Source organism: Melanerpes formicivorus, unplaced genomic scaffold, assembly GCF_026170545.1.
Source record: "Melanerpes formicivorus ecotype bairdi unplaced genomic scaffold, bMelFor1.0.p_v2 SCAF_73, whole genome shotgun sequence".
Classification (NCBI taxonomy): Eukaryota; Metazoa; Chordata; class Aves; order Piciformes; family Picidae; genus Melanerpes; species Melanerpes formicivorus.
This window is the reverse complement of record NW_027142425.1, coordinates 256,158-283,213: the sequence shown is the minus strand read 5'-3', so window position 1 is coordinate 283,213 and position 27,056 is coordinate 256,158. Positions and strand designations below refer to the sequence as shown.

The 27,056-nt window shown below is 52.2% G+C and overlaps 1 protein-coding gene across 5 annotated transcripts in view; it reads right to left on the bottom strand.

Annotated features, from left to right (window-relative positions):
- Window positions 1–2,570: 2,570 nt before the first annotated feature.
- The window catches only part of LOC137453888 (dedicator of cytokinesis protein 11-like), a 126,504-nt gene continuing 102,018 nt past the window's right edge, over window positions 2,571–27,056 (bottom strand). For all 5 annotated transcript variants that reach the window (XM_068163565.1, XM_068163568.1, XM_068163566.1 and 2 more), the window contains 13 exons: window positions 25,322–25,504; window positions 24,583–24,696; window positions 20,778–20,993; window positions 20,645–20,702; window positions 17,986–18,092; window positions 15,842–15,964; window positions 13,492–13,605; window positions 11,093–11,239; window positions 9,956–10,166; window positions 8,581–8,771; window positions 6,759–6,859; window positions 5,604–5,742; window positions 2,571–3,317 (listed from right to left, as the gene is read on the bottom strand). In XM_068163565.1, the coding sequence (XP_068019666.1) occupies window positions 3,195–3,317; window positions 5,604–5,742; window positions 6,759–6,859; window positions 8,581–8,771; window positions 9,956–10,166; window positions 11,093–11,239; window positions 13,492–13,605; window positions 15,842–15,964; window positions 17,986–18,092; window positions 20,645–20,702; window positions 20,778–20,993; window positions 24,583–24,696; window positions 25,322–25,504 (1,827 nt within the window). In that variant the 3' untranslated portion in view covers window positions 2,571–3,194. The remainder of the gene's footprint in view (window positions 3,318–5,603; window positions 5,743–6,758; window positions 6,860–8,580; window positions 8,772–9,955; window positions 10,167–11,092; window positions 11,240–13,491; window positions 13,606–15,841; window positions 15,965–17,985; window positions 18,093–20,644; window positions 20,703–20,777; window positions 20,994–24,582; window positions 24,697–25,321; window positions 25,505–27,056) is intronic.

The following is a 27,056-nucleotide window of genomic DNA, read 5'->3' as shown; positions in this document are numbered from 1 at the left end:
ACAGGGGAGGTTATCCATCCCTCTGATCATCTTAGTGGCCTCCTCTGGACCCTCTCCAGCAGCTCCAGGTGCTGGGGACACCAGAGCTGGAGACTGTGCTGCAGGTGGGATCTCTCCAGAGCAGAGCAAGCTAAGCCTTTAGTACTGATGTTCAGAGTTTCATGAGCTCTAAAACAATCTTGCAGTGGATCCACTTTCAAATAGCTTCATCACCTTTTAGTCAAGGAACTTAGAAACCTGTCACTATCTGCTTTCGGAGATCCCTTGCTGCAGGATGACCATCGAGCAAGTAGTGATCCTTGGCAAACACTCCACTCTCTCTGCCTCTTTCTGTTGAGCTAAATTCAGAGCCTGCCTGGCACAGAAACACAGGGAAGCAGAACTGTGACCTGCTTGTTCCATAGGCACATCTGCATTTTGCTGGCAACAGCTATTGGGTGCCTTTATGGTTTAACTGTCAGAAGAGAATTCATTCTAAAGCATGGTGCAGCCACTGTTTGAAGAGCATTTTCAAGGCAGAAAAGCAGCAGCTTAGCATTTTATAGACCCTGCAGCCAAGCTCAATGCCCAGCCGGAGTGCTTCTGCTACAGCATGTTCTTACACATCCCTAGGAACCTCCCACCCTTTCCCCAGGGAGCACTGGAACCATACTTACACCTGATGGCATTTGGAAAAACTTAGAATCCTTTTGGGTGGAAAAGATCTGTGAGATCATTGAGCAACCTGATCTAGAGGAGGATGTCCCTGCTGACTGCAGGGGGGGTGGACTGGATGAGCCTTGGAGGTCCCTTCCAACCCAACCCATTCTGTGACTGTGATTATCTCACTGCCAAGTCTGGTGCTAAACCATGCCCCTCAGCACGTTAAACATCTGAAATGTTAGGATGCTAAAAATGCTGCTGGAGAAAACACTGAAACAGTTACTGATGTGTTTGCTTCTGCCTGCATCTGAAAGTGTCTCTTTAGAAAGAGAGAGTTTTGGGGAGGGGAAGAACCACAGAATGGTTCAGGTTGGAAGGAACCTCAGAGATCATCTACAGCAACCAGCCTGCCATGGCAGGGACACCTCTCAACTAGACTTGGCAGCTCAAGGCCTCATCCAGCCTGGCCTTCAACACCCCCAGGCAGGAGGCAGCCACAGCCTCCCTGGGCAGCCTGTGCCAGAGTCTCCCCACCCTCACACTGAAGAACTTCTTCCTCAGCTCCACTCTAACCCTGCTCTGCCTCAGCTCCAAACCATTCCCCCTTGGCCTGGCTCCAGACCCCCTCAGCAAAAGTCTCTCTGCAGCTTCCTGCAGGATCCCTTCAGGTGCTGGCAGGCAGCTCTGAGGTCCCCCTGGAGCCTTCTCCTCTCCAGGCTGCACAGCCCCAGCTCCCTCAGCCTGGCCTCACAGCAGAGCTGCTCCAGCTCTTGGATCATCTTTGTGCCCTCCTCTGGCCTCACTCCAGCAGCTCTGTGTCCTCCTTCTGCTGGGGACACCAGAGCTGGAGACAGGACAGAGAAGAAAAACAGAGATCTGTGTAAGCAGAGGGCACACACATCTCAGGTGACGCTCAAAAAAGCCTCTCAGTTGTGGATGAGTTATTTTCATTTGCCACTTTTCTGGGTGCTTGATTGTTGGGGTTTGGGTTTTGGGGTTTTTTTGGTGTGTTTCTTTAAGCACATCTCACAGATTACTGCAATCTTTCTGAAAGGTGTTAACAGATTTTATAATTCCTGACTCACTTTAAGGTGTCCTCAGAGTTTACACTTGTGTGACCATGAGTGGTGTGGAGAAAAAGTTGTAACAAGAAGTTCTCCAGTATCAGGCTGGGGAGACTCTGGCACAGGTTGCCCAGGGAGGCTGTGGCTGGGGAGGGACTTGTGACAAGGGCTGGGAGTGCCAGGATGAGGAACAATGGCTTTGAGCTGGGAGAGGAGAGATTGAGAGTGGAGATGAGGAAGAAATTGTTGAGAGGGAGGCTGGGGAGACTCTGGCACAGGCTGCCCAGGGAGGCTGTGGCTGCCTCCTGCCTGGAGGTGTTGAAGGCCAGGCTGGATGAGGCCTTGAGCAGCCTGTGCTGGTGGGAGGGGTCCCTGCCCATGGCAGGGGGTTGGAGCTGGATGGTCCTGAAGGTCCCTTCCAAGCCAAACCATTCCATGATTCTATCAAATGACAAATCCCTTTGGCTGTCCTCAATGAGCAGCACATCCTTCTGTGGAAAGGAAAGGTGAGCTACAGCGAGCTCAGCTCTCGTGGGGGTCACTTTAGAGTGATCTGCTCAAGGATGCACAAAAACAGAACCACAGAATTTTTTTCAGTTGGAAAAACCATCTAAGATCCTTGAGTCCAACTCTCAGCCCACCACCACCATGGCCACCAACCCATGCCCCCAAGTGCCATGGCCACAGGCTTCTGGAACACCTCCAGGCATGGGGGCTCCACCACCTCCCTGGGCAGCCTCTGCCAGTGGCTGAAAGATGAACAAAATCAACACTGGGTAAGCTGAATTTTTAACTGAAACCCAAACACCTTTAGACATTCAACTTCAACATAGTGCTTCTCATTTCTGATTCAGGTGCTAATCATTCCAGACCAGGACAAGTTTAATGACAGATTTTTCTGAGTTCAGCAGAAGCATCTGGACCCCCCCCGGTCGCTTTTTCGAGGGGGAATGGCTGTTACCTAGTGACTACAATTTCTCCTTCACGTCCCTGCCCAGCAAAGCTTTTAGCAGTAAAGATGATGAAGCTAACTTCTGTGTCCTCTCTGCTCCTTCTCTATTTACAAAGGACTTTCACATTTTATTACATCCCACTGTACAAGTTTGCAGGGCAGCGGTACCGCCGGGCTCCAGAGGTCGGCAGTGCCACAGACACTGAGCCAACTCCCTTTCCATGGCCTCCTCTACATTTAGTTTAAAAAAACACACCAGCAAAACCCATCCACAACAACAAAGATAGGAAGGAAGCACAGTGGTGCAGTGTCCAGGCACTTTCAATGCTGCTCAGCAAAAGAAGCAAGCACCGTGTTTGAAAGCGTTGGCAGCTTCAGTGCGGGGGCAGAAACAAAGCTGGAATCATTGCTCATCCTGTTTGGGGCTGGGGTTTTTCTGTTTGCTTGCTTTTTGTTTTCTTTTGTTTTGTTTCAAACACTGCTTGCACAGTTCCAAGTGTTCCTGAGAGAGCTGTGTGAAATGTGAGTTGATGTGTTTAGAGCTCGGCAGCAGCTCTGAGGGAGCAGTAACTTCCGTCACCGGCCGTGCCGCTGATGGCGCAGAAGACGTGCAGGGAGTCCTGCATCCAGGGGGAATGCACGGTGTCTTCCTGGTAGATCTGGGAGAAAGAAAAGCACCACAAGATTCAGTACAGGTTTATGCTGGGTCATTAAGCTGCTCAAAAAAAAAAGCATGCAGAAGAGAGAGCCAACCTGGTCTTCAAAGCTGTTTCACAAAGGCAGCATGACAAAGGAATGAGAGAGAACAGTTTAGCCATTTCTGGAACACTCAGAGAGCATCAGAGAATTGTTTGCCTTGGAAAAGCCCTCCATGATCATGGAGGCCAACCAGCAGCCCAACCCCACCATGGCCACTAAACCATGGCCATAAAGTGCCATGGGCACAGGGTTCTGGAACACCTCTAGGCATGGGGACTCCACCACCTCCCTGGGCAGCCTCTGCCAGTTCCTGACCACTCTTGCACCAAAGACATTTTGCCTCCTCTCCAACCTAAGCCTCCCCTGGCACAGTTTCAGGCCAGTTCCTCTCCTTCTATCACCCAAGACTAGGGAGCAGAACCCAACCCCCACCTGACTGCAGCCTCCTCTCAGGGAGCTGCAGAGAGCAATGAGGTCTCCCTCAGCCTCCTCTTCTCCAGGTTCACCACCCCCAGCTTCCTCAGCTGCTCCTCCCCAGCCCTCTTCTCCAGACCCTTCCCCAACTACCTTGCCCTTCTCTGGGCCTGCTCCAGCTGCAGTTTATCCATTTTCAATCTTTACACTTCCCTAAGTGAAAAGATCTGAAGCTAGGCCACAGGCTCACCCTGTGAGTTACCCTGCATCTGCCCTGCTATCTCCAGCCAAGCCCTCTGCCCATGGCCTCTTGGGGCACTGGCAGAATTTAGGAAAGCAGAATGTCATTGGCAATGAGGACCCTAAATGAATGTTGTTTGCTTTTTAACTGAGTGATTTTGAAGTAGAGGAGAACATGTTCCAGGAAGTTTAATGTTAGGTTCTTAGGTCATCTGATGGCAACACAAAGTCCAAGTCATCACAGAATGGTACAGGTTGGATGGGACCTCCAGAGACCATCCAGTCCAATCCCCCTGCCCCAGAGCAGGGTCACCCGGGGCAGCTCACACAGGAACACATCCAGATGGGTCTTGGAAGTCTCTAGAGCAGGAGACTCCACAACCTCTCTGGGCAGCCTGCTCCAGGGCTCTGTCAGCCTCACACCAAAGAAGTTTCTCCTCATGTTGAGGTGAAACCTCCTGGGTTCCAGTTTGTGTCCACTGACCCTTGTCCTGTCACAGAACACCACTGAGAAGAGCCTGACCCCTTCTTCTTGACACCCACCCCTCAGTACTGATAGACATTGATCAGATCATTGATCTCGGCCTTCTCTTCTCCAATCTAAACAAGCCACAGGGCTTTCAGCCTTTCCTCATCACACAGATGTTGCAGTCCCTTCATCATCCTCATAGCCTGCATTGGACACTCTTTTGAACTGGGGGGACCAGAACTGGACCCAGTGCTCCAGATGCGTTGAATACCCACAAAGAACAGTGCTCCTGAACGTGATCTTTAAGCTGCCTTCTGATCCAACAGAAGCAGAAAGTGACAAGTGTGTCCTTCCCCGGGAGCCCTGAGCTGTGCCATTTCAGTGGCTGCAACGTTTTGCCCATTAACCAAACACAAAGCAGTGAATTTGCAAAGCTATCAAGGCAATGGGAGTGTGCTCTAACAACCCTTCTTTGCTCCAAGGTCCCCTTAATTGTTGTGCCGCTGAGCCATTTGCTTTTGATTTGACTGTTGTGGAATTTCCAGCAGCTGCATGCAAATGAAATGCCTTGGAAAGGTTTAATGCAAACAGCTTAGAACAAGCAGGTGGCAGCTCCTGTGAAGGAACATCTCTGAGCAGACTTCAGCGGGGGGGTACACAGGCGAGGCAGTGCCTGTGGGGGAAATAAGCCTGTGGAGGAAATAAGCCTGTGGAATGGGCCAAACACTGATTTGATTTCACTGGCAGTTTGCACACCAGCAACACGGTGCCCGTGAGCCAGACTAACAAGGGAACCTAACCAAAGATGCACAGGCCTTGGAGACATTCAAGATCAGCCTGGATATGTCCCTGTGCAGCCTACTCTAGTTGGAAGTGTCCCTGCTGCCTGCAGGGGGCTGGTCAAGATGTCCCTTGAGGGTCCCTTCCAACCTGATGCAATCTGTAAAGCTGTGGTAGGTGCCAGCCAGGACCTCCCACCTTGCACACTGCACCAGGCTGGGACCTCGGATGAACTGATTTTAGGAGGCCCCCAGGGGTATTGTTTCCTCCTGACGTTCAGCTTCTGGCCTCTCTTGTACACTCAACGACAGGAAGAGTGGCTGAGCTGCCATGGGGTACGTGCCTGCTCGTGGATGATGTCAGACAGCTCTCTCGCCATGTCCCGGAAGTTTGATTTCAGCCCTTCGTGGTACTCCACCTGGTCCTCCTTAATGAGCCTCTCATTGAGCTCCAGAGCAATTCCACAGACTTGTATGAATTTCCTGGGGAGGAAAGGAATGAACTTTGGGCATTACCATATCCCAGTCTTCTACTCAAGGAACCAGCCAACCAGCCAGAGAGGCAAATTTCATTTGTTTCCCCCTTTTCTCCAAGGTTTGGGACAAGTCACATTCTAGGAGCATCCCTGGCATAGTGGATCAGGGAATGGGGAAGGGCTGTCACAGATACTGGGCTTTCTGCTGAAGCTCCTTCAAGCCTGGATCCTCAGGAGATGGGAGATGCCTGCAGGGCAGCACAGTGGTCTTGCACCTCCACCCCAACCTGTGGGACCACTGGTACATCTTTATGCACTAAAACATCCCTCTGGAAAGGCTGGGAAACAGTGCAGAGTTTGAGAGATCCTTGCAGACAAGACCTCTGGCTTCTTCATGTGGTGACTCAAGCAAACCTCTCCATGGAGACCACAGCCCTGAGCTTAGGAACTCAGTATCACTAAGGTTGGAAGAGACCTCAAAGGTCATCGAGTCCAACCTGTCACCACAGACCTCATGATTACAGTAGGGAGGACACTACTGCCCACTGCAGGCTTGAACTCACGACCTTCCCATTAGGGGTCTGATGCGCTACAAACTGAGCCATGACTGCCCCAAACTCTTGACATAGAGCATCACAGAACGTCAGGGATTGGAAGGGACCTCGAAAGTTCATCCGGTCCAAGCCCCTGCCAGAGCAGGAGCACCTAGAGCAGGCCACACAGAACACAGCCAGGTGGGTTTGGAAGATCTCCACAGAAGGAGACTCCACAGCCCCCCTGGGCAGCCTGCTCCAGGGCTCTGGCACCCTCACAGGGACAAAATGTTTCCTCCTGTGTCCATGGCACTTCCTCTGCCTCGGCTTCCACCCATTGGTTTTTCTTTACAGGTGTCTGAGCACCCACAGCCCCAGGAGACCTGGACCTTTAGAAGGCACATCTGCTGCTTTTGGAGACAGACAGAACCACAAGCAAAACAGGTAGCAAGTTCCATCCAGCTGATTTTTCTTACATCAGAAATCCTACCTGAACATTTCTTTTAACTCAGTCACCTTCTTAGCGGGATATTTGCTGGACTGGCTGTCACTTAGGAAAGCTCTGGCATAGGCCAAGGGACCTGCATTAACCTAGAGCCAAAGAAACAAGAAACCATTTATCCCAGAGCTTCTGCTGAGTTGATGAAGGCAGTTGTGAAGGGAGCAACAACAATTCCTTTTTACCCCCACCCCGTGACAGTTTTAGGCTATGCCTTTAAGAAAGGGAGAGCTGCTGAGACACCCTGGCTGAACGTTTTGGGGTGAAAAGGAAAACAAAGATAATTCTAAAGGGATTTCATGGGTAGAATGCAACTTTACATTTTAGCTTTAGTTCAGTTTGAGTTTCAGTCTGTCTGTTTTCAGTCTGCCTGAGCAGCTGCTGTCTTCCTTCTGTGCTGGCTGGAGCTGACCTTGAGCTAAGGAGATAAGAAACTAATTCTTTCCTTCCCTGAGCACACCCTTGGAGCTAACAGAACTTCCTCCTTGATAATCACTTCTCTCTCTAACCCTTTTGGGGAAAAAAGGGAGGTAGGGGGAGGAGGGGGCATTGGGGGGGCCCTCTTCACTGGAGGAGGGCAGGTTTCCTGTGGTAGGTTCTTTGCTGTGTATCTCTGCATACATTGTGTACAGATTCACTGCACTTCATCCTGCTTGTGAAATAGAGCTCTTGGCCGTGTGCTCCTCCGACCGCCTTAGCCGTGGGGCGGGTGGGGAGAGACCTGCTCTCACCACCCCCCCAACATTAGCATATTATTGGAATGCCTCTGACTCTGCATTCCTAATGGCCCCTGAAGCTTCAAAAGCTGAATAGTAGGGCTCTTTTAATCTAGGTTTTATAAAGATCAAAAGATAAATGGAGATGTGTTGTGGTTTGAGGCTGGATGCCCTTAAGAACCATAAAGAAGTCTTCCAGGGGACCAGACAGTCTGGAAGATGCACATGGGAAAGTGTAATCCTTTGTTACTTCATCCCTCTAATGCCTGCATCTCCCCTTTATAAGCAACAGCACAAGCTGCCCAGCCCCCTCTCCTCCTTTTCTCTGTTCCTTCTCCTGGTGTGGGTGGGGGAGTGGGCCCCACAGCAGCCTGGTTGGGGCCTGGAGCTGGCAAGCTGAATTTTAGCTGCATCACTTGGGTTTGGTAGAGAGGCATGGGGGGTGGGGGGCATTGTAGGCCTGGGGTTATTGGCCTGGTTTGAGAGAGGTTTTGGAGAAGAGTGGCCAAGGTGGACTATAAAGCTTTGGCCTAAGGAGGTTTTTGGAGAACCATGGCCAAGGCAGACTATGAATTCTGTGTATTTGCTATGCTTTTGCGAAGAGTGTTTCCATTCAAACCTCTAATTCTTTACAATCCAGTGTGGAGCATTTTTCCTTTACTCCTTTGGGAAGGGCTGAAGTGCATCTGCCTTGCTCCTTAAAATGAAGACAAGAAGAAAACAGGGATGCAATCTGTGTCCTCACACTTCCTTCTCATTTCCCTTTGGAAAAGCAGATGGCCTGAGCTGTGAGGTCATTTATGCAGCCTGGAAAGCCAGGCTGACAGAAAGGCTGTTTGTGTTCACACAGCCTTCAAGAGCTAAACACATTTCAGCATTTACCTGTGGCCAACCAGTGTGCAGTTACTTTGGACCTGACTGGACAAAATGTTTTTAACCAGCAGACAGCTGCTGCTGCAGCCCTGCGCTGGCAGGCTGATGGCTGCTGAGTTGCGAATGAGGCAGGTCTTAAGTCCTGGGAAGGAAACATTGGGAAGAGCTGACTTAACCCCGGGCTGTGGTCAGAAATGTGCTTTTGAAGGGCCACGGAGCCTTACCTGCACAGAAACACAGCCCTGCAGTTTGAGCTGCAGCTGGATCATGTCAACATCAGCGGCAGAGCAGAGCTTCTGCAGCTCTGCGGTCTTGTCTTTTATCTCATCAGTAGCCACATCGATTGGTTTTAAGTTAACCTGATGTTCATAATTGACTGGAATCCTCTTCTTGACATATGGAAAGGAGTTCAAAGCTGACAGAAACAGCAAAGGAAGCGTACAGATTGAGAAGTCATGCAAACAGCAGCACTCTTCAGAGAATCATAGAATGGTCCAGGAGGGAAGGGACCTTCAAAGCTCATCTAGTCTGACCTCCCCGTGGCCAGCAGGGACATCTCGAAGGGGATCAGGTTGCCCAGAGCCCTGTTGAGCCTCACCTTGGATGTCTCCAGGGATGGGACTTCAACCATCTCTCTGGTCAACCTGTTCCAGTGTTCCACCACCGTTAGAGTGAAGAACTTCTTTCTGATATCCAATCTAAAACTGTTCTCCAATTTGAAGCCATTGTCCCTGGTCCTGTCCCTGCAGGCCTTTGGGAACAGTCTCTCTGTATCGTTCTTGTAGCTCCCTTCAGATCCTGGCAGGCTGCTATAAGGTGTCCCCAGAGCCTTCTCTTCTCCAGGCTGAACACCCCCAGCTCCCTCAGCCTGTCCCCAGAGCAGAGCTGCTCTAACTCCTTCAGCATGTTCATGGCTCTCCTCTGGACCCTCTCCATCAGCTCCAGGTCCTTCCTGTCCTGAGGGCTCCAGAGCTGCACACAGCACTGCAGGTGAGGTCTCAGCAGAGCAGAGCAAAGAGGCAGAATCACCTCTCTGGGGCTCTGGCAGTGCTGCTCTGGATGCAGCCCAGGCTGGGATTTGCCTTCTGTGCTGCAGTCTCACCCTGCCTGCTCCTGGCCAGCTTCTCCCCCCCCAGCACCCCCAAGCCCTTCTCCTCAGGGCTGCTTTCTCTCACCTCCTCCCCCAGCCTGTACTGACAGTGAGGACTGTTCCAGCCTAGGTGCAGAGCTCTTGTTGAACCTCAGGAGCTTCACCTGGGCACCACCTCTCCAGCCTGCCCAGGTCCCTCTGGATGCCATCCTGTCCCTCTGGTGGATCAACAGCACCACAGAGCTTGGTGCCATCTGGTAGGTCCTTACCCATGGGGCTTTACTGGGGGTGTGTGTTAAACCCCAAAGAAGGCTGGAACTTACCAGCACCATTTATTAATCTGCAAACATCTGCACACAGAAACACAAAGGTACAGGACCCTCCCACCTGGAACATGGCACCAGAATTCTGACTACGTAGCTGAGAGCATTTCTGACTCTCTAGGGATGTTCTCATGAGCTGGAAGAGTCTGTAACCACCTGTTGATACAACCTGCCTCATGTACTTACTGGTTAGGATGGTCCTTTTCTTACACTGTTCCTCCACACTGCCATGCTTCTTCCCAGATAAGGTGTAAGGAGTTTCAAAAACAAATCTGTTGATGTTATGGTTCCTTTCAAACTCAGTCTTTCTTTCTGAAATTTCTTTCTCTTCAAAGTAAGGCTTCACATAGGTCACTTGGATGTGGGCATACTTGGGATCAAGGTCTTTGATGTTGACCTGGGAAACAGGAGGGTTACTCACTAGGAGAGCAAAGGTCAGTAACTTCACTTAGAATTGTTTCATTTATCTCCTAGGATCTGATTGAAACCAATTTCCTGCTGACCCAGCCTGTTGCATGCTGGTGACCACCACACCAAATCCTCCCTTTGACCTCAGCTGTGATGCCTTGACCACGTGCTAGCAGGCACAGGAGACAAGGAGGTGTGGCACAGGAAACACCTCCTCTGGTGCCAAACAAGCTGCATCTGGACAAGGGACCCCTATCACCTCACCCTTCAATGCAGCACATGCCTGAGCCACTCAGTCCTTACATGACCACACTGACTGCAGGCCCTGAGCCAGTACTGAGCTGTGGCATGAGAAGCTGCAGGCTGGCACAAAGCAAGCTCTGGGATCACCAGCAGTGTCTTTGGTAACCTGGGCATACCCATAGTTGTATCCTCTGAGGACAGCATCCAAGAGTTGGTGCTGTTCAGCCTTTCTTTGCTGGGCACCTCTCCAGCCACTCTGCCCCCAGCCTGGAGGGTTCCTGTGGTTGTTGTGACCCAAGTGCAGGACCCAGCACTTGGCTTTGGCAAATCTCATCCCATTGGCTTCAGCTCATGGGCCCAGCCTGGCCAGTTCCCTCTGCAGACCCTTCCTACCCTCCAGCAGATCACCACTCCCACCCAGCTTGGTGTCCTCTGCAAGCTCACTGAGGGTGCCTCAATCCCCTCAATGCAGACCATTCATAAAGACCTTAAAGAGAAGTGGCCTCAGCACTGAGCCCTGGGGACCACTGGTGACTGACTGGCCCCCATCTGGGGTTAACTCCCTTCCCCACCACTCTTGAGGCCCAGCCAGTTTTTAACCGAGTGAAGCAAATCCTCACACAGGCCATGAGCAGCCAGGAGGATGCTGCAGGACACAGTCTTGAGCTCTACCTTGTTAGAATCCTGGATGATCTTTACAGTCTCTGACCCAAATTTTTCTCCATAAAGTTTAAGCAGTCTGAAGGAGATCTCTGAGAGGCCTGTCAGCTTGGGTTCCTTGTAGATGTATTCCTTCCCATCTTCTTCTTCAAAGAATGCCTGGCAGTAATCACGAACAAGCAGTGAGGAACAGCTGGGTTTCTTCACTTGGAAAACTGTACTTTAGATTTGCTGCTTTGGAAGCAAGTTTCTAGTAACATTTCAGAAAGGCAAGAAGGTTTGGAAGGTTATGGCTTGCATAAAGCCTCCCTGAACTTGGCTTGTTCAACTGGGTCCTTCAAAAATGGTGCAGAAACCCCCATACAATTCCCCACCCAACACAAAGAGGTCCTTACTGAACACAAAGGCTTGAACAGGGGCAGTGAGAAATCTAAACAATGTGGAAGATGGTCAGCAGTTGACTTTTTTTGAAGGTTGGAAAGAGGCAAGCAGGGGGCAAAAACCACAAACCCAAGGCATGGTAGAGAAGGAGCAGAAAGACACAGAAGCTGAGGAAAGCCCTGATAGCAGAGCCACAAGGGCAGACTGGAGAGAAGGATTTTGTATAGGCTAAAAGGGACTACAACCAATAAAGAAAGAAATGGGTTTCCTCTGCTCTGAGTCCTCTTGTATTCAGGGAAGTGGAACTTGGTGTCTTTGTTGTAAGCAGAGACAAAACTGCAAGAAAGGTGGTGCCTGCAGCACCAGTCCTCCCTGTCATGGGAACAGTAGGAAAGCTGCATGCTTTGGGGAGCTCTTCCAGTCAGCAGCTGTGAGAGAGGCTCAGAGCTGTCTGTGTGTAGCTGGGACGTAGACCTGGCAGAGCTCTGAAGTGCACAACTGCAGCAAGTGTTGCTTGTCAGATGATAGAGAGCTAAATTTTAGAGGCTGTCAGCAGACACAGGAGACAAGGAGGTGTGGCACAGGAAACACCTCCTCTGGTGCCAAACAAGCTGCATCTGGACAAGGGACCCCTATCACCTCACCCTTCAATGCAGCACATGCCTGAGCCTCTCAGTCCTTACATGACCACACTGACTGCAGGCCCTGAGCCAGTACTGAGCTGTGGCATGAGAAGCTGCAGGCTGGCACAAAGCAAGCTCTGGGATCACCAGCAGTGTCTTTGGTAACCTGGGCATACCCATGGTTGTAACCCCTGAGGACAGCATCCCAGAGTTGGTGCTGTTCAGCCTGCAGAAGAGAAGGCTCTGGGGAGAGCTTAGTGCAGCCTTGCAGCTGCACCCAACACTGCAGGTGTGGCCTCACCAGTGCCCAGCACAGGGGCACGGCCACCTCCCTGCTCCTGCTGGCAAACCTGGCAACAGCTCTGAAGTGCACAGGTGGCTCAAGGGGTGCTTGTGAGAGCTACATTTTAGAAACAGATCCAGCAACTTTTACAGCTTCCAGAAAATTCAGCTGGCAGTTGTTTCCTTTTGCCTATTGCTAACCTTCTGTGATTTCTACATCCCCAAAGCTGAAGTTAGGGACAAAAGGAAAATCACAATGTTTGCTGCAGCAAAAGCCAAAGCTCTGGTAAGTTGTGCCTGTGGTGACAGAGGTGTTCAGAGGCACAAACCCAAGGTGGTTTCAGGGGTGTTGAAAGCTACCAATCAAGATGGTTTCAGGGGTGTTCACCATATGCTCTAGAAGAAGGAAGGAGGAAAAGCAGGGCCAGTCTCACACAGCATGGGGGGCTCTGCATCTCTCCCGTGGTTACAGAGCAGCAGGTAGCTCAGAGCCAGAAAGAAGAGGAGGTGTAACACACTTGATCAGATTACCTGCTAGAGGTGGAGAAACAACCCAAACCCACAACTACTTTTGGGCTCAGAGGACTTCACCAGGTGTGACACATTTTCCCTTCCTTCCAGGGACTCTGAGCTTGTCCTCCATTTTTCCAGCTAACAAAAACTTCTACAAGTATGGAACCAACACTGGTAGATGTTTTGCCTCCAGTTTCCCCATAGCCTTTACTAACATCTAGAAGGGAGCAGCAGTTGTCTGTAGAAGAAAATGTTACTCCTGTTTCTCTCCCATAGCTTTACACTGTTAGTGGCTGTATACTATCCACACTACATTGTGTTTGTGGAACTTACAAAACTGTACCTACAAAAACTCTGGTGTTTTGGGGACCCACTGAGCCACTTCCTGCCAGCTCAGCTCTTTTCTGAAAGCCCAGCACCAGGATCATAAATGAAGTGCTCCTGGACAGAGACACAAAGCTTCACCTCAAGGGTGTGAGAACACTCAGGTGGATGAGCCAGGGGCTGTACCAGAAGCTAGCAGGCTTTGCAACTTCAGCCCTGATAGAGTAGCAGCTTTAGGGGCCAGGGCACCTGCTGAGGGGTAGCTGGCAAGCCCATGGCTATACTTACTTGTCCATAAAAGGCCACTCTGAAAAAGGTTCCAAGAAGCCTCTTCCTTGAGTGCATTACTTCCAGGATCTTGGCATATGCTCCATGAAGTGTTCTGTACAGCTGAGTAAGTTTCTAGAAACCAGATTTTGGCATCATTAAAGCAGATTCTAGCTAACAATGGAAGCTGCTGAGATAGCTGAACACACTCCTTTGGAGAATTCAGACTTTGGTTTCTAGAGGCTGAATGCATGGAGTTTCCTCTGCAAATCACAAACTTCAGCACATGCTGAGCTTCAGGGCTGAGAGGAACCACAGACTGCAGCAGTGGCAGCACCCTCAGAGAGAAGGCTGAGCCTCCACCTGGGCATGGTCCCCAGCCTTGAAGGACTGAACAGCTTGGACTACTTTCCCATTTTACAGACTACTTTACAGCTTTATGGTGGAAAAAATACATCACAGCTTCCTCTAGCTTCAGTGATCTAGCTGGATGCTGTTCTGCTGTGGAGGGCATCGTGAAGAGAGGCTGTAGCCAGGTGGGGGCTCATCTGTTTTCTCAGGCAACCAGCACCAGAACAAGAGGACACAGTCTCAAGCTGTGCCAGGGGAGGTTTAGGCTGGAGGTGAGGAGAAAGTCCTTCCCAGCAGGAGAGATTGGCCATGGGAATGTGCTGCCCAGGGAGGTGGTGGAGTCCCCATCCCTGGAGGTGTTTAGGGAGAGACTGGATGAGGCACTTGGTGCCATGGTTTAGTTGATCAGGTGGTGCTGGGTTGGACTCTATAATCTCAAAGGTCTTTTCCAACCTGGTTAATTCTATTCTATTCTATTCTATTCTATTCTATTCTATTCTATTCTATTCTATTCTATTCTATTCTATTCTATTCTATTCTATTACTACAAGGGAAAGAGGAGATCTATTCAGCAGTTGAGCAACAGCCTCAGCAAAGCACAGGTGACAGCAGGCGTTGGGAAAGAGCAAGGCAGAGAGCTGGTTACAGCTTCCTTCCTTCCTCTCCACTTGCCACTGACTGACCTGCAGTTGTAGTCCTTTCTTGGAACAGTTCTCACACTGTTTTTAACCCTCAAAATGCCTCAAGTCTAAAAAAGAATCTGGCTTTGATGAGCATGTGGCATGAGGACAGCTCCATTGAGGGGAGGGAAGGTAGGGATGAGTCACTACAAGTCTTCTGTGTCTTTAGGTTTAATGATTACTATCCAGAACACTGCTTCCATTGATTTGATTCATCACCAGCAGTCACAGAACCATAGCACTATTGAGGTTGGAAGAGACCTTTGATATCACCTCACCTGCAGTGCTGTGCTCAGCTCTGGAGCCCTCAACACAGGAAGGACATGAAGCTGATGGAGCAGGTCTGGAAGAGGGCCATGAAAATCATCAGGGGGATGGAGCACCTCTGCTACAAGGACAGGCTGAGGGAGCTGGGGGTGTTCAGCCTGGAGAAAAGAAGGCTCCAGGAAGACCTAATAGCAGCCTGCCAGTACTGAAGAGGGCTACAAGAAGGCTGCAGAGGGACTGCTTACAGAGGCAATGAGGGGCAATGATTTGAAATGAGAGCAGAGCAGATTGACATTGGATGTGAGGAGCAAATTCTGCACCAGGAGCATGGTGGAAACTGCAACAGGTTGCCCAGGGAGGTAGCTGAGGCCCATCCCTGGGCCCCATCCAAGATCAGGCTGGACAAGGCTCTGAGTAACCTGATCTAGAGGAGGATGTCCCTGCTGAGTGCAGGGGGTTTGGGCTGGATGACCCTTGGAAGTCCCTTCCAACCCAAACCATTCTATGATCATCAAGTCTAAGCTCACAATGCCACCACTGCTGCTAAGCCAGTGACACTGCACCATGGCCCTCAGCACCATATCCAGGCAACTTTGAAACACCTCCAGGGATGGTGACCCTAGCAGCTCTCTGGGCAGCCTGGGACAGTGCCTGAGAACCCTTGCTGGGAAAAAAATGTTCCTAATATCCAACCTGAATCTCTCCCAGGGCAACCTGAGGCTGTTTCCTCTTGTCCTGTCACTTGCTGCATGTGAGAAGAGACCAACCCCCACGTGGCTCCAGCCTTCTCTGAGGGAATTGCAGAGGGTGATGAGGTCTCCCCTCAGCCTCCTCTTCTGAAGACTAAACAACTTCAGCTCCCTCAGCTGCTCCTCATCAGCCTTACTCTCAGGGCCCTTCACCAGCTTGGTTGCTCTCCTCTGGACACACTCCAGCACAGTGTGCTTTCCTGCCACCAACTCAGTAACTCTTAACATCCAAAATAAAAAGAGCCTCCTGGTTTTTCTTTTCTTCTTTTCTTAGATGTGCAGAAGATGATCTGCTGCAAGCCAAGCAGCTTGGCAAACACCCACCTCAAATTCTCTCCTCTTCTCATAAATAGGAATGATCAGTTTGGAAACTTCGGAGATGGTTTCGTAACGCTCCGCTTTCCACAGGCCATCCACACACTGCTCCAGCAGCTCCAGCAGCACTTCCTGAGAGCCCAGCCCAGACGGGCGGTGTCAGTTAACAGGCAAAAGCAGAAGAGAAAACAACTTGAACTGCAGATGCTTTAACAGCTCCCAGTAGAAGCAGGCACAGTTACATGAGTTGAACCCCTGAGTCTTTCTGCCCCTTCCAAAGGTAGTCTACATTGTAGAAAAAGAAGAGAACTCAAGGAAACAGAATACTTCCTGGTTGTTCAGCTGCCTCCACAGGAGAGTGCCAGAACTCTGGGATGGTGCCATAAAATGGTTTGAGTTGGCAGGGACCTTACAGATCATCCAGTTCCAGCCCCCTGCCATGGGCAGGGACACCTCCCACCAGCACAGGCTGCTCAAGGCCTCATCCAGCCTGGCCTTCAACACCTGGCATTCAACAAGTCCAAGTGCCGAGTGCTGCACTTTGGCTACAGCAACCCCAGGCAGAGCTACAGGCTGGGGTCAGAGTGGCTGAGAGCTCCCCAACAGAGAGGGACCTGGGGGTGCTGATTGACAGCTGCCTGAATATGAGCCTGCAGTGTGCCCAGGTGGCCAAGAAGGCCAATGGCATCCTGGCCTGTATCAGGAATAGTGTGGCCAGCAGGAGCAGGGAAGTCATTGTGCCCCTGTACTCTGCTTTGGTTAGGCCGCACCTTGAGTCCTGTGTCCAGTTCTGGGCCCCTCAGTTTAAGAAGGACATTGAGAGACTTGAAGGTGTCCAGAGAAGGGCAACAAGGCTGGGGAGAGGCCTTGAGCACAGCCCTGTGAGGAGAGGCTGAGGGAGCTGGGGTTGCTTAGCCTGGAGAAGAGGAGGCTCAGGGGAGACCTCATTGCCCTCTACAACTACCTGAAGGGTGGTTGTAGCCAGGAAGGGGTTGGTCTCTTCTCCCAGGCAACCAGCACCAGAACAAGAGGACACAGTCTCAAGCTGCACCAGGGGAGGTTCAGACTCGAGGTGAGGAGGAAGTTCTTCACCGAGCGAGTCATTCGGCATTGGAATGTGCTGCCCAGGGAGGTGGTTGAGTCATCGACCCTGGAGGCATTCAAGGGGAGATTGGATGTGGCACTTGGTGCCATGGTCTGGTCATGGGGTCTGTGTTGATAGGTTGGACTCGATGATCCTCGAGGTCCTTTCCAACCTAAGTGATACTGTGATACTGTGAGACTGTGATACCTCCAGGCAGGAGGCAGCCACAGCCTCCCTGGGCAGCCTGTGCCAGGCTCTCCCCAGCCTCACTCTCAACAATTAGAAATCCTCATCTCCACTCTCACTCTCCCCTCTCCCTGCTCAAAGCCATTGTCCCTCATCCTGGCACTACAAGCCCTTCTCAAAAGTGCCTCCCCAGATTTCTTGTAGGCCCCCTGCATGGAAAGGACAGCACTGGAAGTCAGAGGTATAAGGAATGTGTCTAAGGAACATGTGTGCCCTAGCAGTGGGATGTGGTGCTAAGGATCCTCAAGCCTGGTCTAGAAGAAAGGGCAATGGGGCAGCTAGAGTGCAGGGCCAGCTTGCTTGGGCATGTGGCCTACTCAGGGCAGCAGCACAGGGATGGAGCAGAAATAACCTTGGGGCCTTGTGACTCAGGAAGCAGCTGCCCACTTCCCAGTGTCCTGCTCTGGCTGCTGGGTGGTGTCCTGCAGCTCAGCCCTAACTCACCAGGGGACTCTCTGAGCTGACATCTGACGCAGCAGAGCTTGGCTTGCACTCTGTCCCTCCCTAGGAAGGCCAAGCTGCTGCTGGCAGAGGGGACATTTGCATATCCTGGCAGGCAAAGGCTGCAGTGAAGCTTTTTCAGTCCCAGGGCCAGAAATGTCCTTCCTTGGAATCACAAACCTACAGCTGCTGGCCTGAGCTGCCCGCAGACTGACTTGGGGGCAGTCTCTCTGGGGGCATTGCCGTGGGGGACAGCCTCCCTTACAGGTGTCACTGCAACCATTAGAGCTCTCATTGGAGCTCTCAACATTCATTAAAGCTCACACCAAGGAAGGCTAAAGCTGACTTCTGCGCAGCTCTCAGTCAGCCTGCAGGACCTCACCTCGCTGTAATGGACATCCATCATCCCACCATCCTCCTTCATCGCACCTTCTTCATCGATGTTGGGAGTGATCTTCCTGAAGGCAGTGCACCCACTGGGGAAGAGCTCTGTAGGAGACCAAAGCAAATAGATCAGTGGAATCCCCACTGCATGAGGCTCCAACAGCCAGTCTAGCTGACAGTGAAGTCCTACAGGCAGCAAGGGACCCGACTGCCATTTTTGCCACTGATTTGCTTTATGAGGCTGAACACCCCAGAACATCCCCAGCCATTTTAGGAGTCATTCCTAGATTGCAATTAACACAAAGCACAACAGATTGCCCTGTGTGCTATCTGGAAGTCATCTGACTGGCTGTGACCAACTGAAAGTCAGGAGAGAAGGACAAGGATCTATCTTTAACAGAAGATGCAGGAAGAAAGTTACTGCTTGATGCTGGAGAGGTTGGTTGTAAGTCAACAGGACTCTACATTCCTAGCAGGAAGCACGGTTATGTATCCAAAAACCTTGAGTATCACAGAATCACAGAATAGAGCTGGTTGGAAGAGGCCTCTAAGCTCACCCTCAGCCCAGCACTGCAGGGTCAACACTAAACCATGTCCCTAAGCACCAGCTCCACAGCTGCTTGAACATCCCCAGGGATGGTGATTCCAGCACTGCTTTGGGCTGACCATTCCAATGTTTGAGGTCCCTTTCAGTGCAGAAATATTTCCTGATCCCAGCCTGAACCCCACCATGTGCAGCCTGGAACCATTGCCTCTGCTCCTGTCCCTCGCCACCAAGGAGCAGAGGCTGCCCCCTCCTCACTCCAACCTCCTTTCAGGGAGTTGCAGAGAGCAATGAGGTCCCCCCTCAGCCTCCTCCTCTCCAGTAGTTCAGTCTTTACTGAAAGGAGATTTCAGTGAGGCCAGTGTTGGGACAGATGAGAGGAAATGAGCTAAAATTGTACCAGGAGAGGTTTAGGTTGGACATTAGGAAAAATTTCTTCCCTGAAGGAGTGGTCAGGGACTGGCAGAGGCTGCCCAGGGAGGTGGCGGAGTCCCCATCCCTGGAGGTGTTCAAGAAGCTGTAGATGTGCTGCAGGATATAGTTTAGTGGTCATGGCAGTTGGGTTATGGTTGGACTCAGTGATCTCAGAGGTCTTTTCCAATCTGAATGATTCTCTGAATCATTATATACTGAACCTTTCCTCCAGCCCATGTATATCTGCAGCATGCCAGTGCCAGAGGTAACTCAGTGTATTCACTAGACAGCACTTGGGCTTTGTTCCTCTTCTTCTGCAGAAGTTCTCCTTTACCATTGGTTGTGGTAAGCAGCCTCCAGGATATATAAAAAAAGACTTTCCGGTTTCCAATCCTCTCCCCTCTGCAGCCAGGTGAAATGTGTACACAGCAAAAGAAGTCTTGGCTTTTCCCCACACACCCAACACCAAGTGCAGAATCTGGAGGGGGTCCAAGCCCCCTGAGCAAGGCACTCAAGACCTTTCCAGCCAAGGCTCTAGTGTAGCCAGCTCTGAATCAGTCTTAACTTTCTGACATGTCCATTTCAGCAAGGACTCCCTGGCATGCAGATGAGCAATGGAGTCGATGCATCAACTGTGGCACAGATGTTTGGAAGAAAGCCAGCAAAGTGGAGTCACTTAAGCAGACACATCTGTCCTTCCTTCTTCTGCAGCAAACCACAACACTCCCTCTTCTTTTCTGATTGTTCTTCACAGGTTTGGATAGTCAGGCTGCAGCCTCTTTCATTCTGTATTTTCTGCCCTGCCTATAACAGTACTTCTGATGAAGATGCTGACAGCCAGCTTCTAACATGAGCTTTCCCTCAGGGCACACCTCCAGGCAGGAGGCAGCCACAGCCTCCCTGGGCAGCCTGTGCCAGAGTCTCCCCAGCCTCAGTCAACAATTTCTTCCTCATCTCCACTCTCAATCTCTCCTCTCCCAGCTCAAAGCCATTGTTCCTCAGCCTGGCACTCCCAGCCTTGTCCCTCCGCAGCTCTCCTGGAGCCCCTTCAGGTCCTGGAAGGCTGCTCTGAGGTCTCCCTGTAGCCTTCTCTTCTCCAGGCTGAACAGCCCCAACTCTCCCAGCCTGTCACAGAATCACAGAATGCTAAGGGTTGGAAGGCACCTCTGGAGTCCAACCCCCTGCCAGAGCAGGAGCATAGAGTCCAGCACAGGTCCCACAGGAACACATCCAGACAGGGCTGGGAAGGCTCCAGAGCAGGAGACTCCACAACCTCTCTGGGCAGCCTGCTCCAGGCCTCTGGGACCCTCACAGTGCAGAATTTCCTCCTCCTGTTGAGGTGGGACTTCCTGTTCTGTAGCTTACATACATTGCCCCTTGTCCTGCTCCCACAGGGGAGGTTCTCCAGCCCTCTGATCATCTTCATGGCCTCCTCTGGACCCTCTCTAACAGCTCCACACTCTTTTTATGGTGGGAGCTTGGATTCCTTTCTTTGAAACCACTCATCTTCTTCTAGCTGTATCCACTGCATTCTGGTTTGGCTTTGTCCTCTCCTGTCTGGTGTGCTGGCTGGTTTGTGTAACCCCTGCAGCTTGTCTCTAAAACAATTCACCAAACGGAGAGAGCTTTTGTCTTTAAAAGCTTCGACCCCCACGCGCCCCCTCCTCACTGCATCACCTCCCAAACAGCTCACACTTACTTTTCCTGTGCAGAAACTCTGCCACCAGGGCTGCTACATGAACGTAACACATGGCTGCCTGCAAAGGAGAGAGGGAGAGTGAAGGCAGTGCCCCGTGCCTGCCCCGCCGCGCCCCCAGTGCCCCCGGCCCCACCTCCGAGAGGTCTCCGTTCTTCACGTGGATCTTCGCCATGCTGTCCAGCCAGGTCTTGCGGAGCTCTGGGGTGCTGGCATAGGATTTGGCTAAGCTGTACTGCAGATCTATCAGCATCTCTGGGTCCTTTTCGTGTTCTTTCATTTGAGCAGTAGCCATCAGCACGGTTCGGATCCTCTTCGTCAGGTCCTTGACTTCAGAAGGAAAAGCAGTTGCCTGACATGGAAGAAATCCACTTAGCAAATCCAGAGAGAAAAGCTGTTCCAGGCTTTGCCAGAGCCTTCCAGCCAGCCCTGCACACACTGCCAGGCTGGAAGTGCACAGAGCTCAGGAGGGAAAGCTCAGTACGCGTCTACATCCTGCTCTCACAACCCACCTAGTTTGGGGCAATCCCTGTTGTCAGTCCAGGCTGAGTAGTGGTGAGATTTAGAGTAGCAGCACAGAAAAGGACCTGGGGTTGTTGAGGTGCTGGACAGGAGCCAGCACTGGGCACTGGCAGCACAGAAGGCCAAGGGCAGCCTGGTTGCATCCAAAGCAGTGTGGCCAGAGCTGGAGAGAGGATCCTGCCCCTCTGCTCTGCTCTGGGGAGACCTCACCTGCAGGGCTGGGTCCACCTCTGGGACCCCAACACAAGAAGGACCTGGACCTGCTGGAGGGGGTCCAGAGAAGGCCACTAAGATGTTCAGAGGGATGGATAACCTCTCCTGTGAGGATAGACTGAGAGAGTTGTGGCTGTTCAGCCTGGAGAGGAGAAGGCTCCAGGGAGACCTCAGAGCTGCAGTTCACTATCTGCAGGGGAGCTGCAGGCAGCTGGGGAGGGACTGTTCAGAAGGGGCTGTGGGGATAGGACAAGGGACAAGGGGTTGGAACTGGAGCAGGGCAGAGGTAGGTTGGACATCAGGAGGAAGCTCTGCACAGGGAGGGTGGTGAGACACTGGCACAGGCTGCCCAGGGAGGTGCTTGAGGCTCCATGCCTGGAGCCATCCAAGCTCAGCCTGGCTGTGTCCCTGTGCAGCCTGCCCTGGATGGAGGTGTCCCTGCTGCCTGCAGGGGTTGGACAAGATGACCCTTGAGGGTCCCTTCCAACCCAATGCAGTCTGTGATTCTGCATGCAGTGTGCTGTATGTGTCAAGCAATTAGAGATGTTTCACTATGGACATGCACAAAATGCAAGGTTAGCTCCTCCTGTGCTACAATGGTACCTTGGCATCCTGAGGAGCTGGTGTGAGAGCAGGACACCAGTGCTCCATGCATACAAGTGTCCCAGGCCTGGACTGTAAACCATGCCTGAAGTATTCCTCATCTCATTCAACATCCAGCTCATCAGCCTTTGATGTGGTCACTCTCCAATTCCCAAAGCACCAAAGGCATTTGTAGAGTTTCCCAGCACAGGAATGTCATAAATTAGCAGAGGCTCCCTGCTGCTGCTCTGCCCAGGCAGGCTTATCTGGCCAATGTCATAATTTCCAAGGAGAGAAAACCTGCCTCCTTTCTGGGCCCTGCCCTAGGGCTGCACCATGTAGTGGACTGGAAGATCTCTCAGGTGAGGAGAGGCTGAGGGAGCTGGGGCTGCTTAGCCTGGGCAAGAGGAGGCTGAGGGGGATCTGATCAATGCTTACAGATAGCTGAGGGCTGGGGGTCAGGGAGATGGGGCCAGGCTCTGCTCAGTGGTGCCCTGGGACAGGACAGGAGGCAGTGGGCACAAAGTTGAACAGAGGAAGCTCTGACCATGAGGAGCAACTTCTTGAGTGTGAGGCTGCTGAGCCCTGGAGCAGGCTGCCCAGAGAGGTTGTGGAGTCTCCTGCTCTGGAGCCTTCCCAGCCCCAGCTGGATGTGTTCTGAGTGCCCTGCCCTGGCTGACCCTGCTCTGGCAGGGCCTTGGACTAGGTGATCTCCAGAGGTCCCTTCCAGCCCCAACCATTCTGTGATGCTTAGGAAATGTATTTTTCCTGAAGTAAAGTTGGAATTTGCCTTGCAGCAACTTGTGGCCACTGTCTCTTGCTCTGCCACTCCACACTTGTGAGCAGAGCCTGACCTCCTGTCTCTCTAACCTCCCTTTCAGTAGTGAAAAGCAGCAGTTAAGTCCCCACTCAGCTTCCTCTCCTCCATGAGCCTGGCTCCTGCTCCCTAGCTATCTCTGTGGCTCTGCACAGCATCCTCTCCAGTGCACTGCAATCTGTGATCCTGGACGTGGCAAATGGCCATCTTTGTGCACTGGACGTGGCAGATGGCCATCTTTGTGCACTGGATGTGGCAGATGGCCATCTTTGTGCACTGGATGTGGCAGATGGCCATCTTTGTGCACTGGACGTGGCAGATGGCCATCTTTGTGCACTCAAAAGGAAGGAGGTCTACAAACTGCTGTGGGAAAAAACCCCAAGATTTCATGCTCACAAAGCTGTGCAGCTTGGAAACATGGAGCTGTTCATAGAGCTGTATCCAGAGGAACACAGCCTGAGCCTGTGCATTCCTCTTGTTGCTGCAAGGTTCACACACACATGGAGTCACTGTCCCTGGAGGTGGTCAAGAAATGTGTGGGGCTGGCACCTGGGCATGAGTGGCTGTGGTGCTGTTGGGTTGGTGGTTGGACTGGATGACCTTGGAGGGCTTCTCCAACCCAAACAGTTCTAGGGTTCTATGAAATCTCTCTTGCACTCCTACAATTTATACACAAATTGAATGCAGTGAGTGCTGTGATGTAAAACATGAGTGGCCAAGGACAGCTGAGTGAAACCCTCACCCCCTCTGCATACAGAAGGCAGTGGAGGTTTTTCCAGGTATAAGCTGATGCCAAGCCTGTGACAGGACAAGTCTGAGGTTCACATTCCACCTCTAAGTCACATGATAATCACAGGACTGCACAAACACTTCCTCTTCTCTGTCCTAGGCAGTGTGCAATGGAGCAAGCTGCAGTGCAGAGTGGAGGGGGGGAGCTGTGCAAAGCCAGACAATTATTCCCCAGAGAAACACAACCATTAATGCCCATGAAAGAGTGCTTAGTTAATATTGCTGCTAATTTCTGCTAATGATTGCCTTCAGGCAGTGAAGTACCAGACCCTCCCTTGTCTTTCCTCTCAAACCTGGCAGTTCTTGGAAAGCTCTTTGGCCACCCTTGTGAGCAGCAGATTTTGCACACCTGAATTGCAGAGCTGCCTCCTCCTGGCAGGAGGCCTCAGGGAGGGAGCACGACCTGCCTGTGCAGCTGGTCCTGTTGCTGTAGGCACAGCTCTGGTTTGCTGGGCAACACACAGCCCCACTATAGGCTTGGAAATCACAGTTCCAGCCATCAGCCTTACCCTCAAACACCATTTCCTTGAGTGCATCCCCAGGCTTGCAATGATGGCTGGCAGCACATGGTGCGATGGCAGCAAAGGGCAACAGAGGTGAGAAAGGGTCTGGAGAACTTGAGGGAGCTGGGGTTGTTCAGTGTGGAGAAGAGGAGGCTGAGGGAGACCTCATTGCTCTCTGCAGCTCCCTGAAAGGAGGCTTCAGTGAGGTGGGCCTTGGCTCTGCTCCCTAGGCTCAGGTGATGGAAGGAGAGGCAACGGCCTGAAACTGCGCCAGGGGAGGCTTAGGTTGGAGAGGAGGCAAAATGTCTTTGGTGCCAGAGTGGTCAGGGCCTGGCAGAGGCTGCCCAGGGAGGTGGTGGAGTCCCCATGCCTGGAGGTGTTCCAGACCCCTGTGGCCATGGCACCTGGGGCCATGGTTTGGGGGCCATGGTGGGGTTGGGTTGCTGGTTGGCCAGGTGATCTTGGAGACCTTTTCCAACCCCAACAATTCTATGATTCTCTGCTCTCCAACTTACCTTCATAGGCCTGTCACTGTTTGCAAAGTTGTTAATGATGAGCAAGGAGTCCTGAAACCTTGTCCCACCGCTGAGTGCCACATCTGCTATTAACTGGCTCACTGCAATTATTATCTGTTGGAACAGGGGAGGGCCTTTACTGAAATGAGCCCTAATGAGAGGAGTGACATCAGAGGACAAGGTCAGCCCTTTCCCACAGCATAAGCAATGCTGCTTGTTGTGGCTTTGCTTTCAGGTCCCCCAAGGACATCTACTCCCCAGAGGATCAACTTGCTTGGCTGAACAGCGCGCTCACGGAATCAGCCATACAACAATCCCAAGAGAAATCCCTGTCTGGACATCAGTTGCCTTCTTTCCTGATCCATTCCAACCCAGAGGGCATTCATCTCTCCATGACCTATCTGAAGTTCCTTCAAGAAAGACCATGCTGCAAAAGCAGCTCCAGGAGAATCCCTTCTCCTGCCTCAAAGGCAGCGCTTCCTGCTCTCCTTCCCACTGCAGCCCACACGGACATGTATCTTGTGCCTCTGACTCCAGACACTCAACAGCTTGGAGGAGCTGAGGGCAGGGGGTTTAACCCAAAGGGCCCAGGGCCAGTCACTGCCTGCAAATCAAGAGCACGGCTGCCCAGGTGACAGCCGCCAGATGCTCTGCAGATCCGAGGTGCCACGGTGACACTGACACACCTGCCCATTAAGTGTGACCTGTCCTGCTCTCGAGCTCCTCCCCAGCCACTCACCTGGAGATGTGTCCTCAGAAACGTTCTCCTTTTGGTGAACTCAAAGTTGTTCCTCATCAGGAGGTAGAGCAGGGCTGAAGCTTCGTTCCTTGTGGAGGACACCTTGGAAGTACAGCACTTCAGGAGCTCGTAGCAGAGGGCAGCACACATGTTCACCCTGCCCTTGAAAAATGCTGAGGGGAACTTCACAAGAGGTACACAGGTATTAGGAAACACACCACTGAAGCACACCCCCAGCGTGAGAAGGGACACAGGGCAGCACACTGGGCTCCAGCCTGGACAGCCTCAATGAACATCTGGGCCTGCAAGAATGTATGGGATTGGACTTGGGGTCTATTTCTAAGCACTCTGCCTAGAGCAATGTAGCTTGGTGTCACCCATGCTTGGGATGTGCTTCTGTATGTCCATGCATCCTCTCCCCCAACAGCTTTGGGGTTCATTAGTAAACTCTCAACAAATTGGTCAGGCAGAAGTTTTATGTACTTAGGAAAGCCATAATCAGCAGCAGCAGCAGAGGAAGGAGGAGACCCATGGACATCCCCTCCAAAGGCTGCCACCTGGGACATCAGCAAATCCGCCTAAGCCCACCCAGAAATCCCACCTTGTTGAGATGCTCACACAGCATCCACACACCCCCCCAGAAGGGAAAAAAAAGCAGCCTGAAGTCATGCTTGACTCATACTTGCTGTCCCAGAGAGCCTAAAACAGACAGGGATGTGCCCCAGGGAGCAGCAGGATCAAGGCAAAGCACAGCCTGAGCCACCTCGGTTAGCAGTGGGGCTCAGAGGGCTGCAGCAGCATGGAGAAAAGCAGAAGGGGAAGGCCAGCACCCTGCAGGGCTGTGCAGCATCTCTCACCTCACCAAACACCTGCTTCCAAGCAGGGCTCTGAGGTCAAGCTGAGCTGTGTCTGAACAACAGAGAGCTGCAGCAGTGCCCTGCCCCCACAGGCAGCTGGCTCCATGCAGGGCAGGCCAGAGCGGAGCCCACCAGCTTGTCTGTCTGCCCATGCTCATGAGTGGTGGTTGGTAAGGAGGAGGCACCACACTCAGCTTCCTCCCATCCCAGCCACAGCAGGCTGAGTGCAGGGAAGCAGAACAGGGAAGGGTTCTGAGCTGGCACGCAGCTGCCTCCGCAGCCCCCGCGGGAGCCTGGCTGCAGCAGGGGGACACCAACACCTCCCAGAGCTGCTCTCTCTGTTGCACTGGGGACCTGGCTGCAGCAGGGGGACACCAACACCTCCCAGAGCTGCCCTCTCTGCTGCACTGGGGACCTGGCTGCAGCAGGGAGACACCAACACCTCCCAGAGCTGCTCTCTCTGCTGCACTGGGGACCTGGCTGCAGCAGGGAGACACCAACACCTCCCAGAGCTGCTCTCTCTGCTGCACTGGGGACCTGGCTGCAGCAGGGGGACACCAACACCTCCCAGAGCTGCTCTCTCTGCTGCACTGGGGACCTGGCTGCAGCAGGGAGACACCAACACCTCCCAGAGCTGCTCTCTCTGCTGCACTGGGGACCAGCCCTGGGGGACTCCCTGGTAAAGCGCCAACAGACACAACCATGCCTTCAGACCTTCAAAGGAAAGATGTGCTCAGTTCTTTCAAGACCCAATGGTCCATATGGGGCATGGTCCATAGCCACTCCCATCTGCCCCCCCCTGCTCACCAAGGGAAATGTGAGTAAATATTATCAGTGCTGTCACTCACAGCTTGGCCAACAAGGACAGTGGTGTTTGG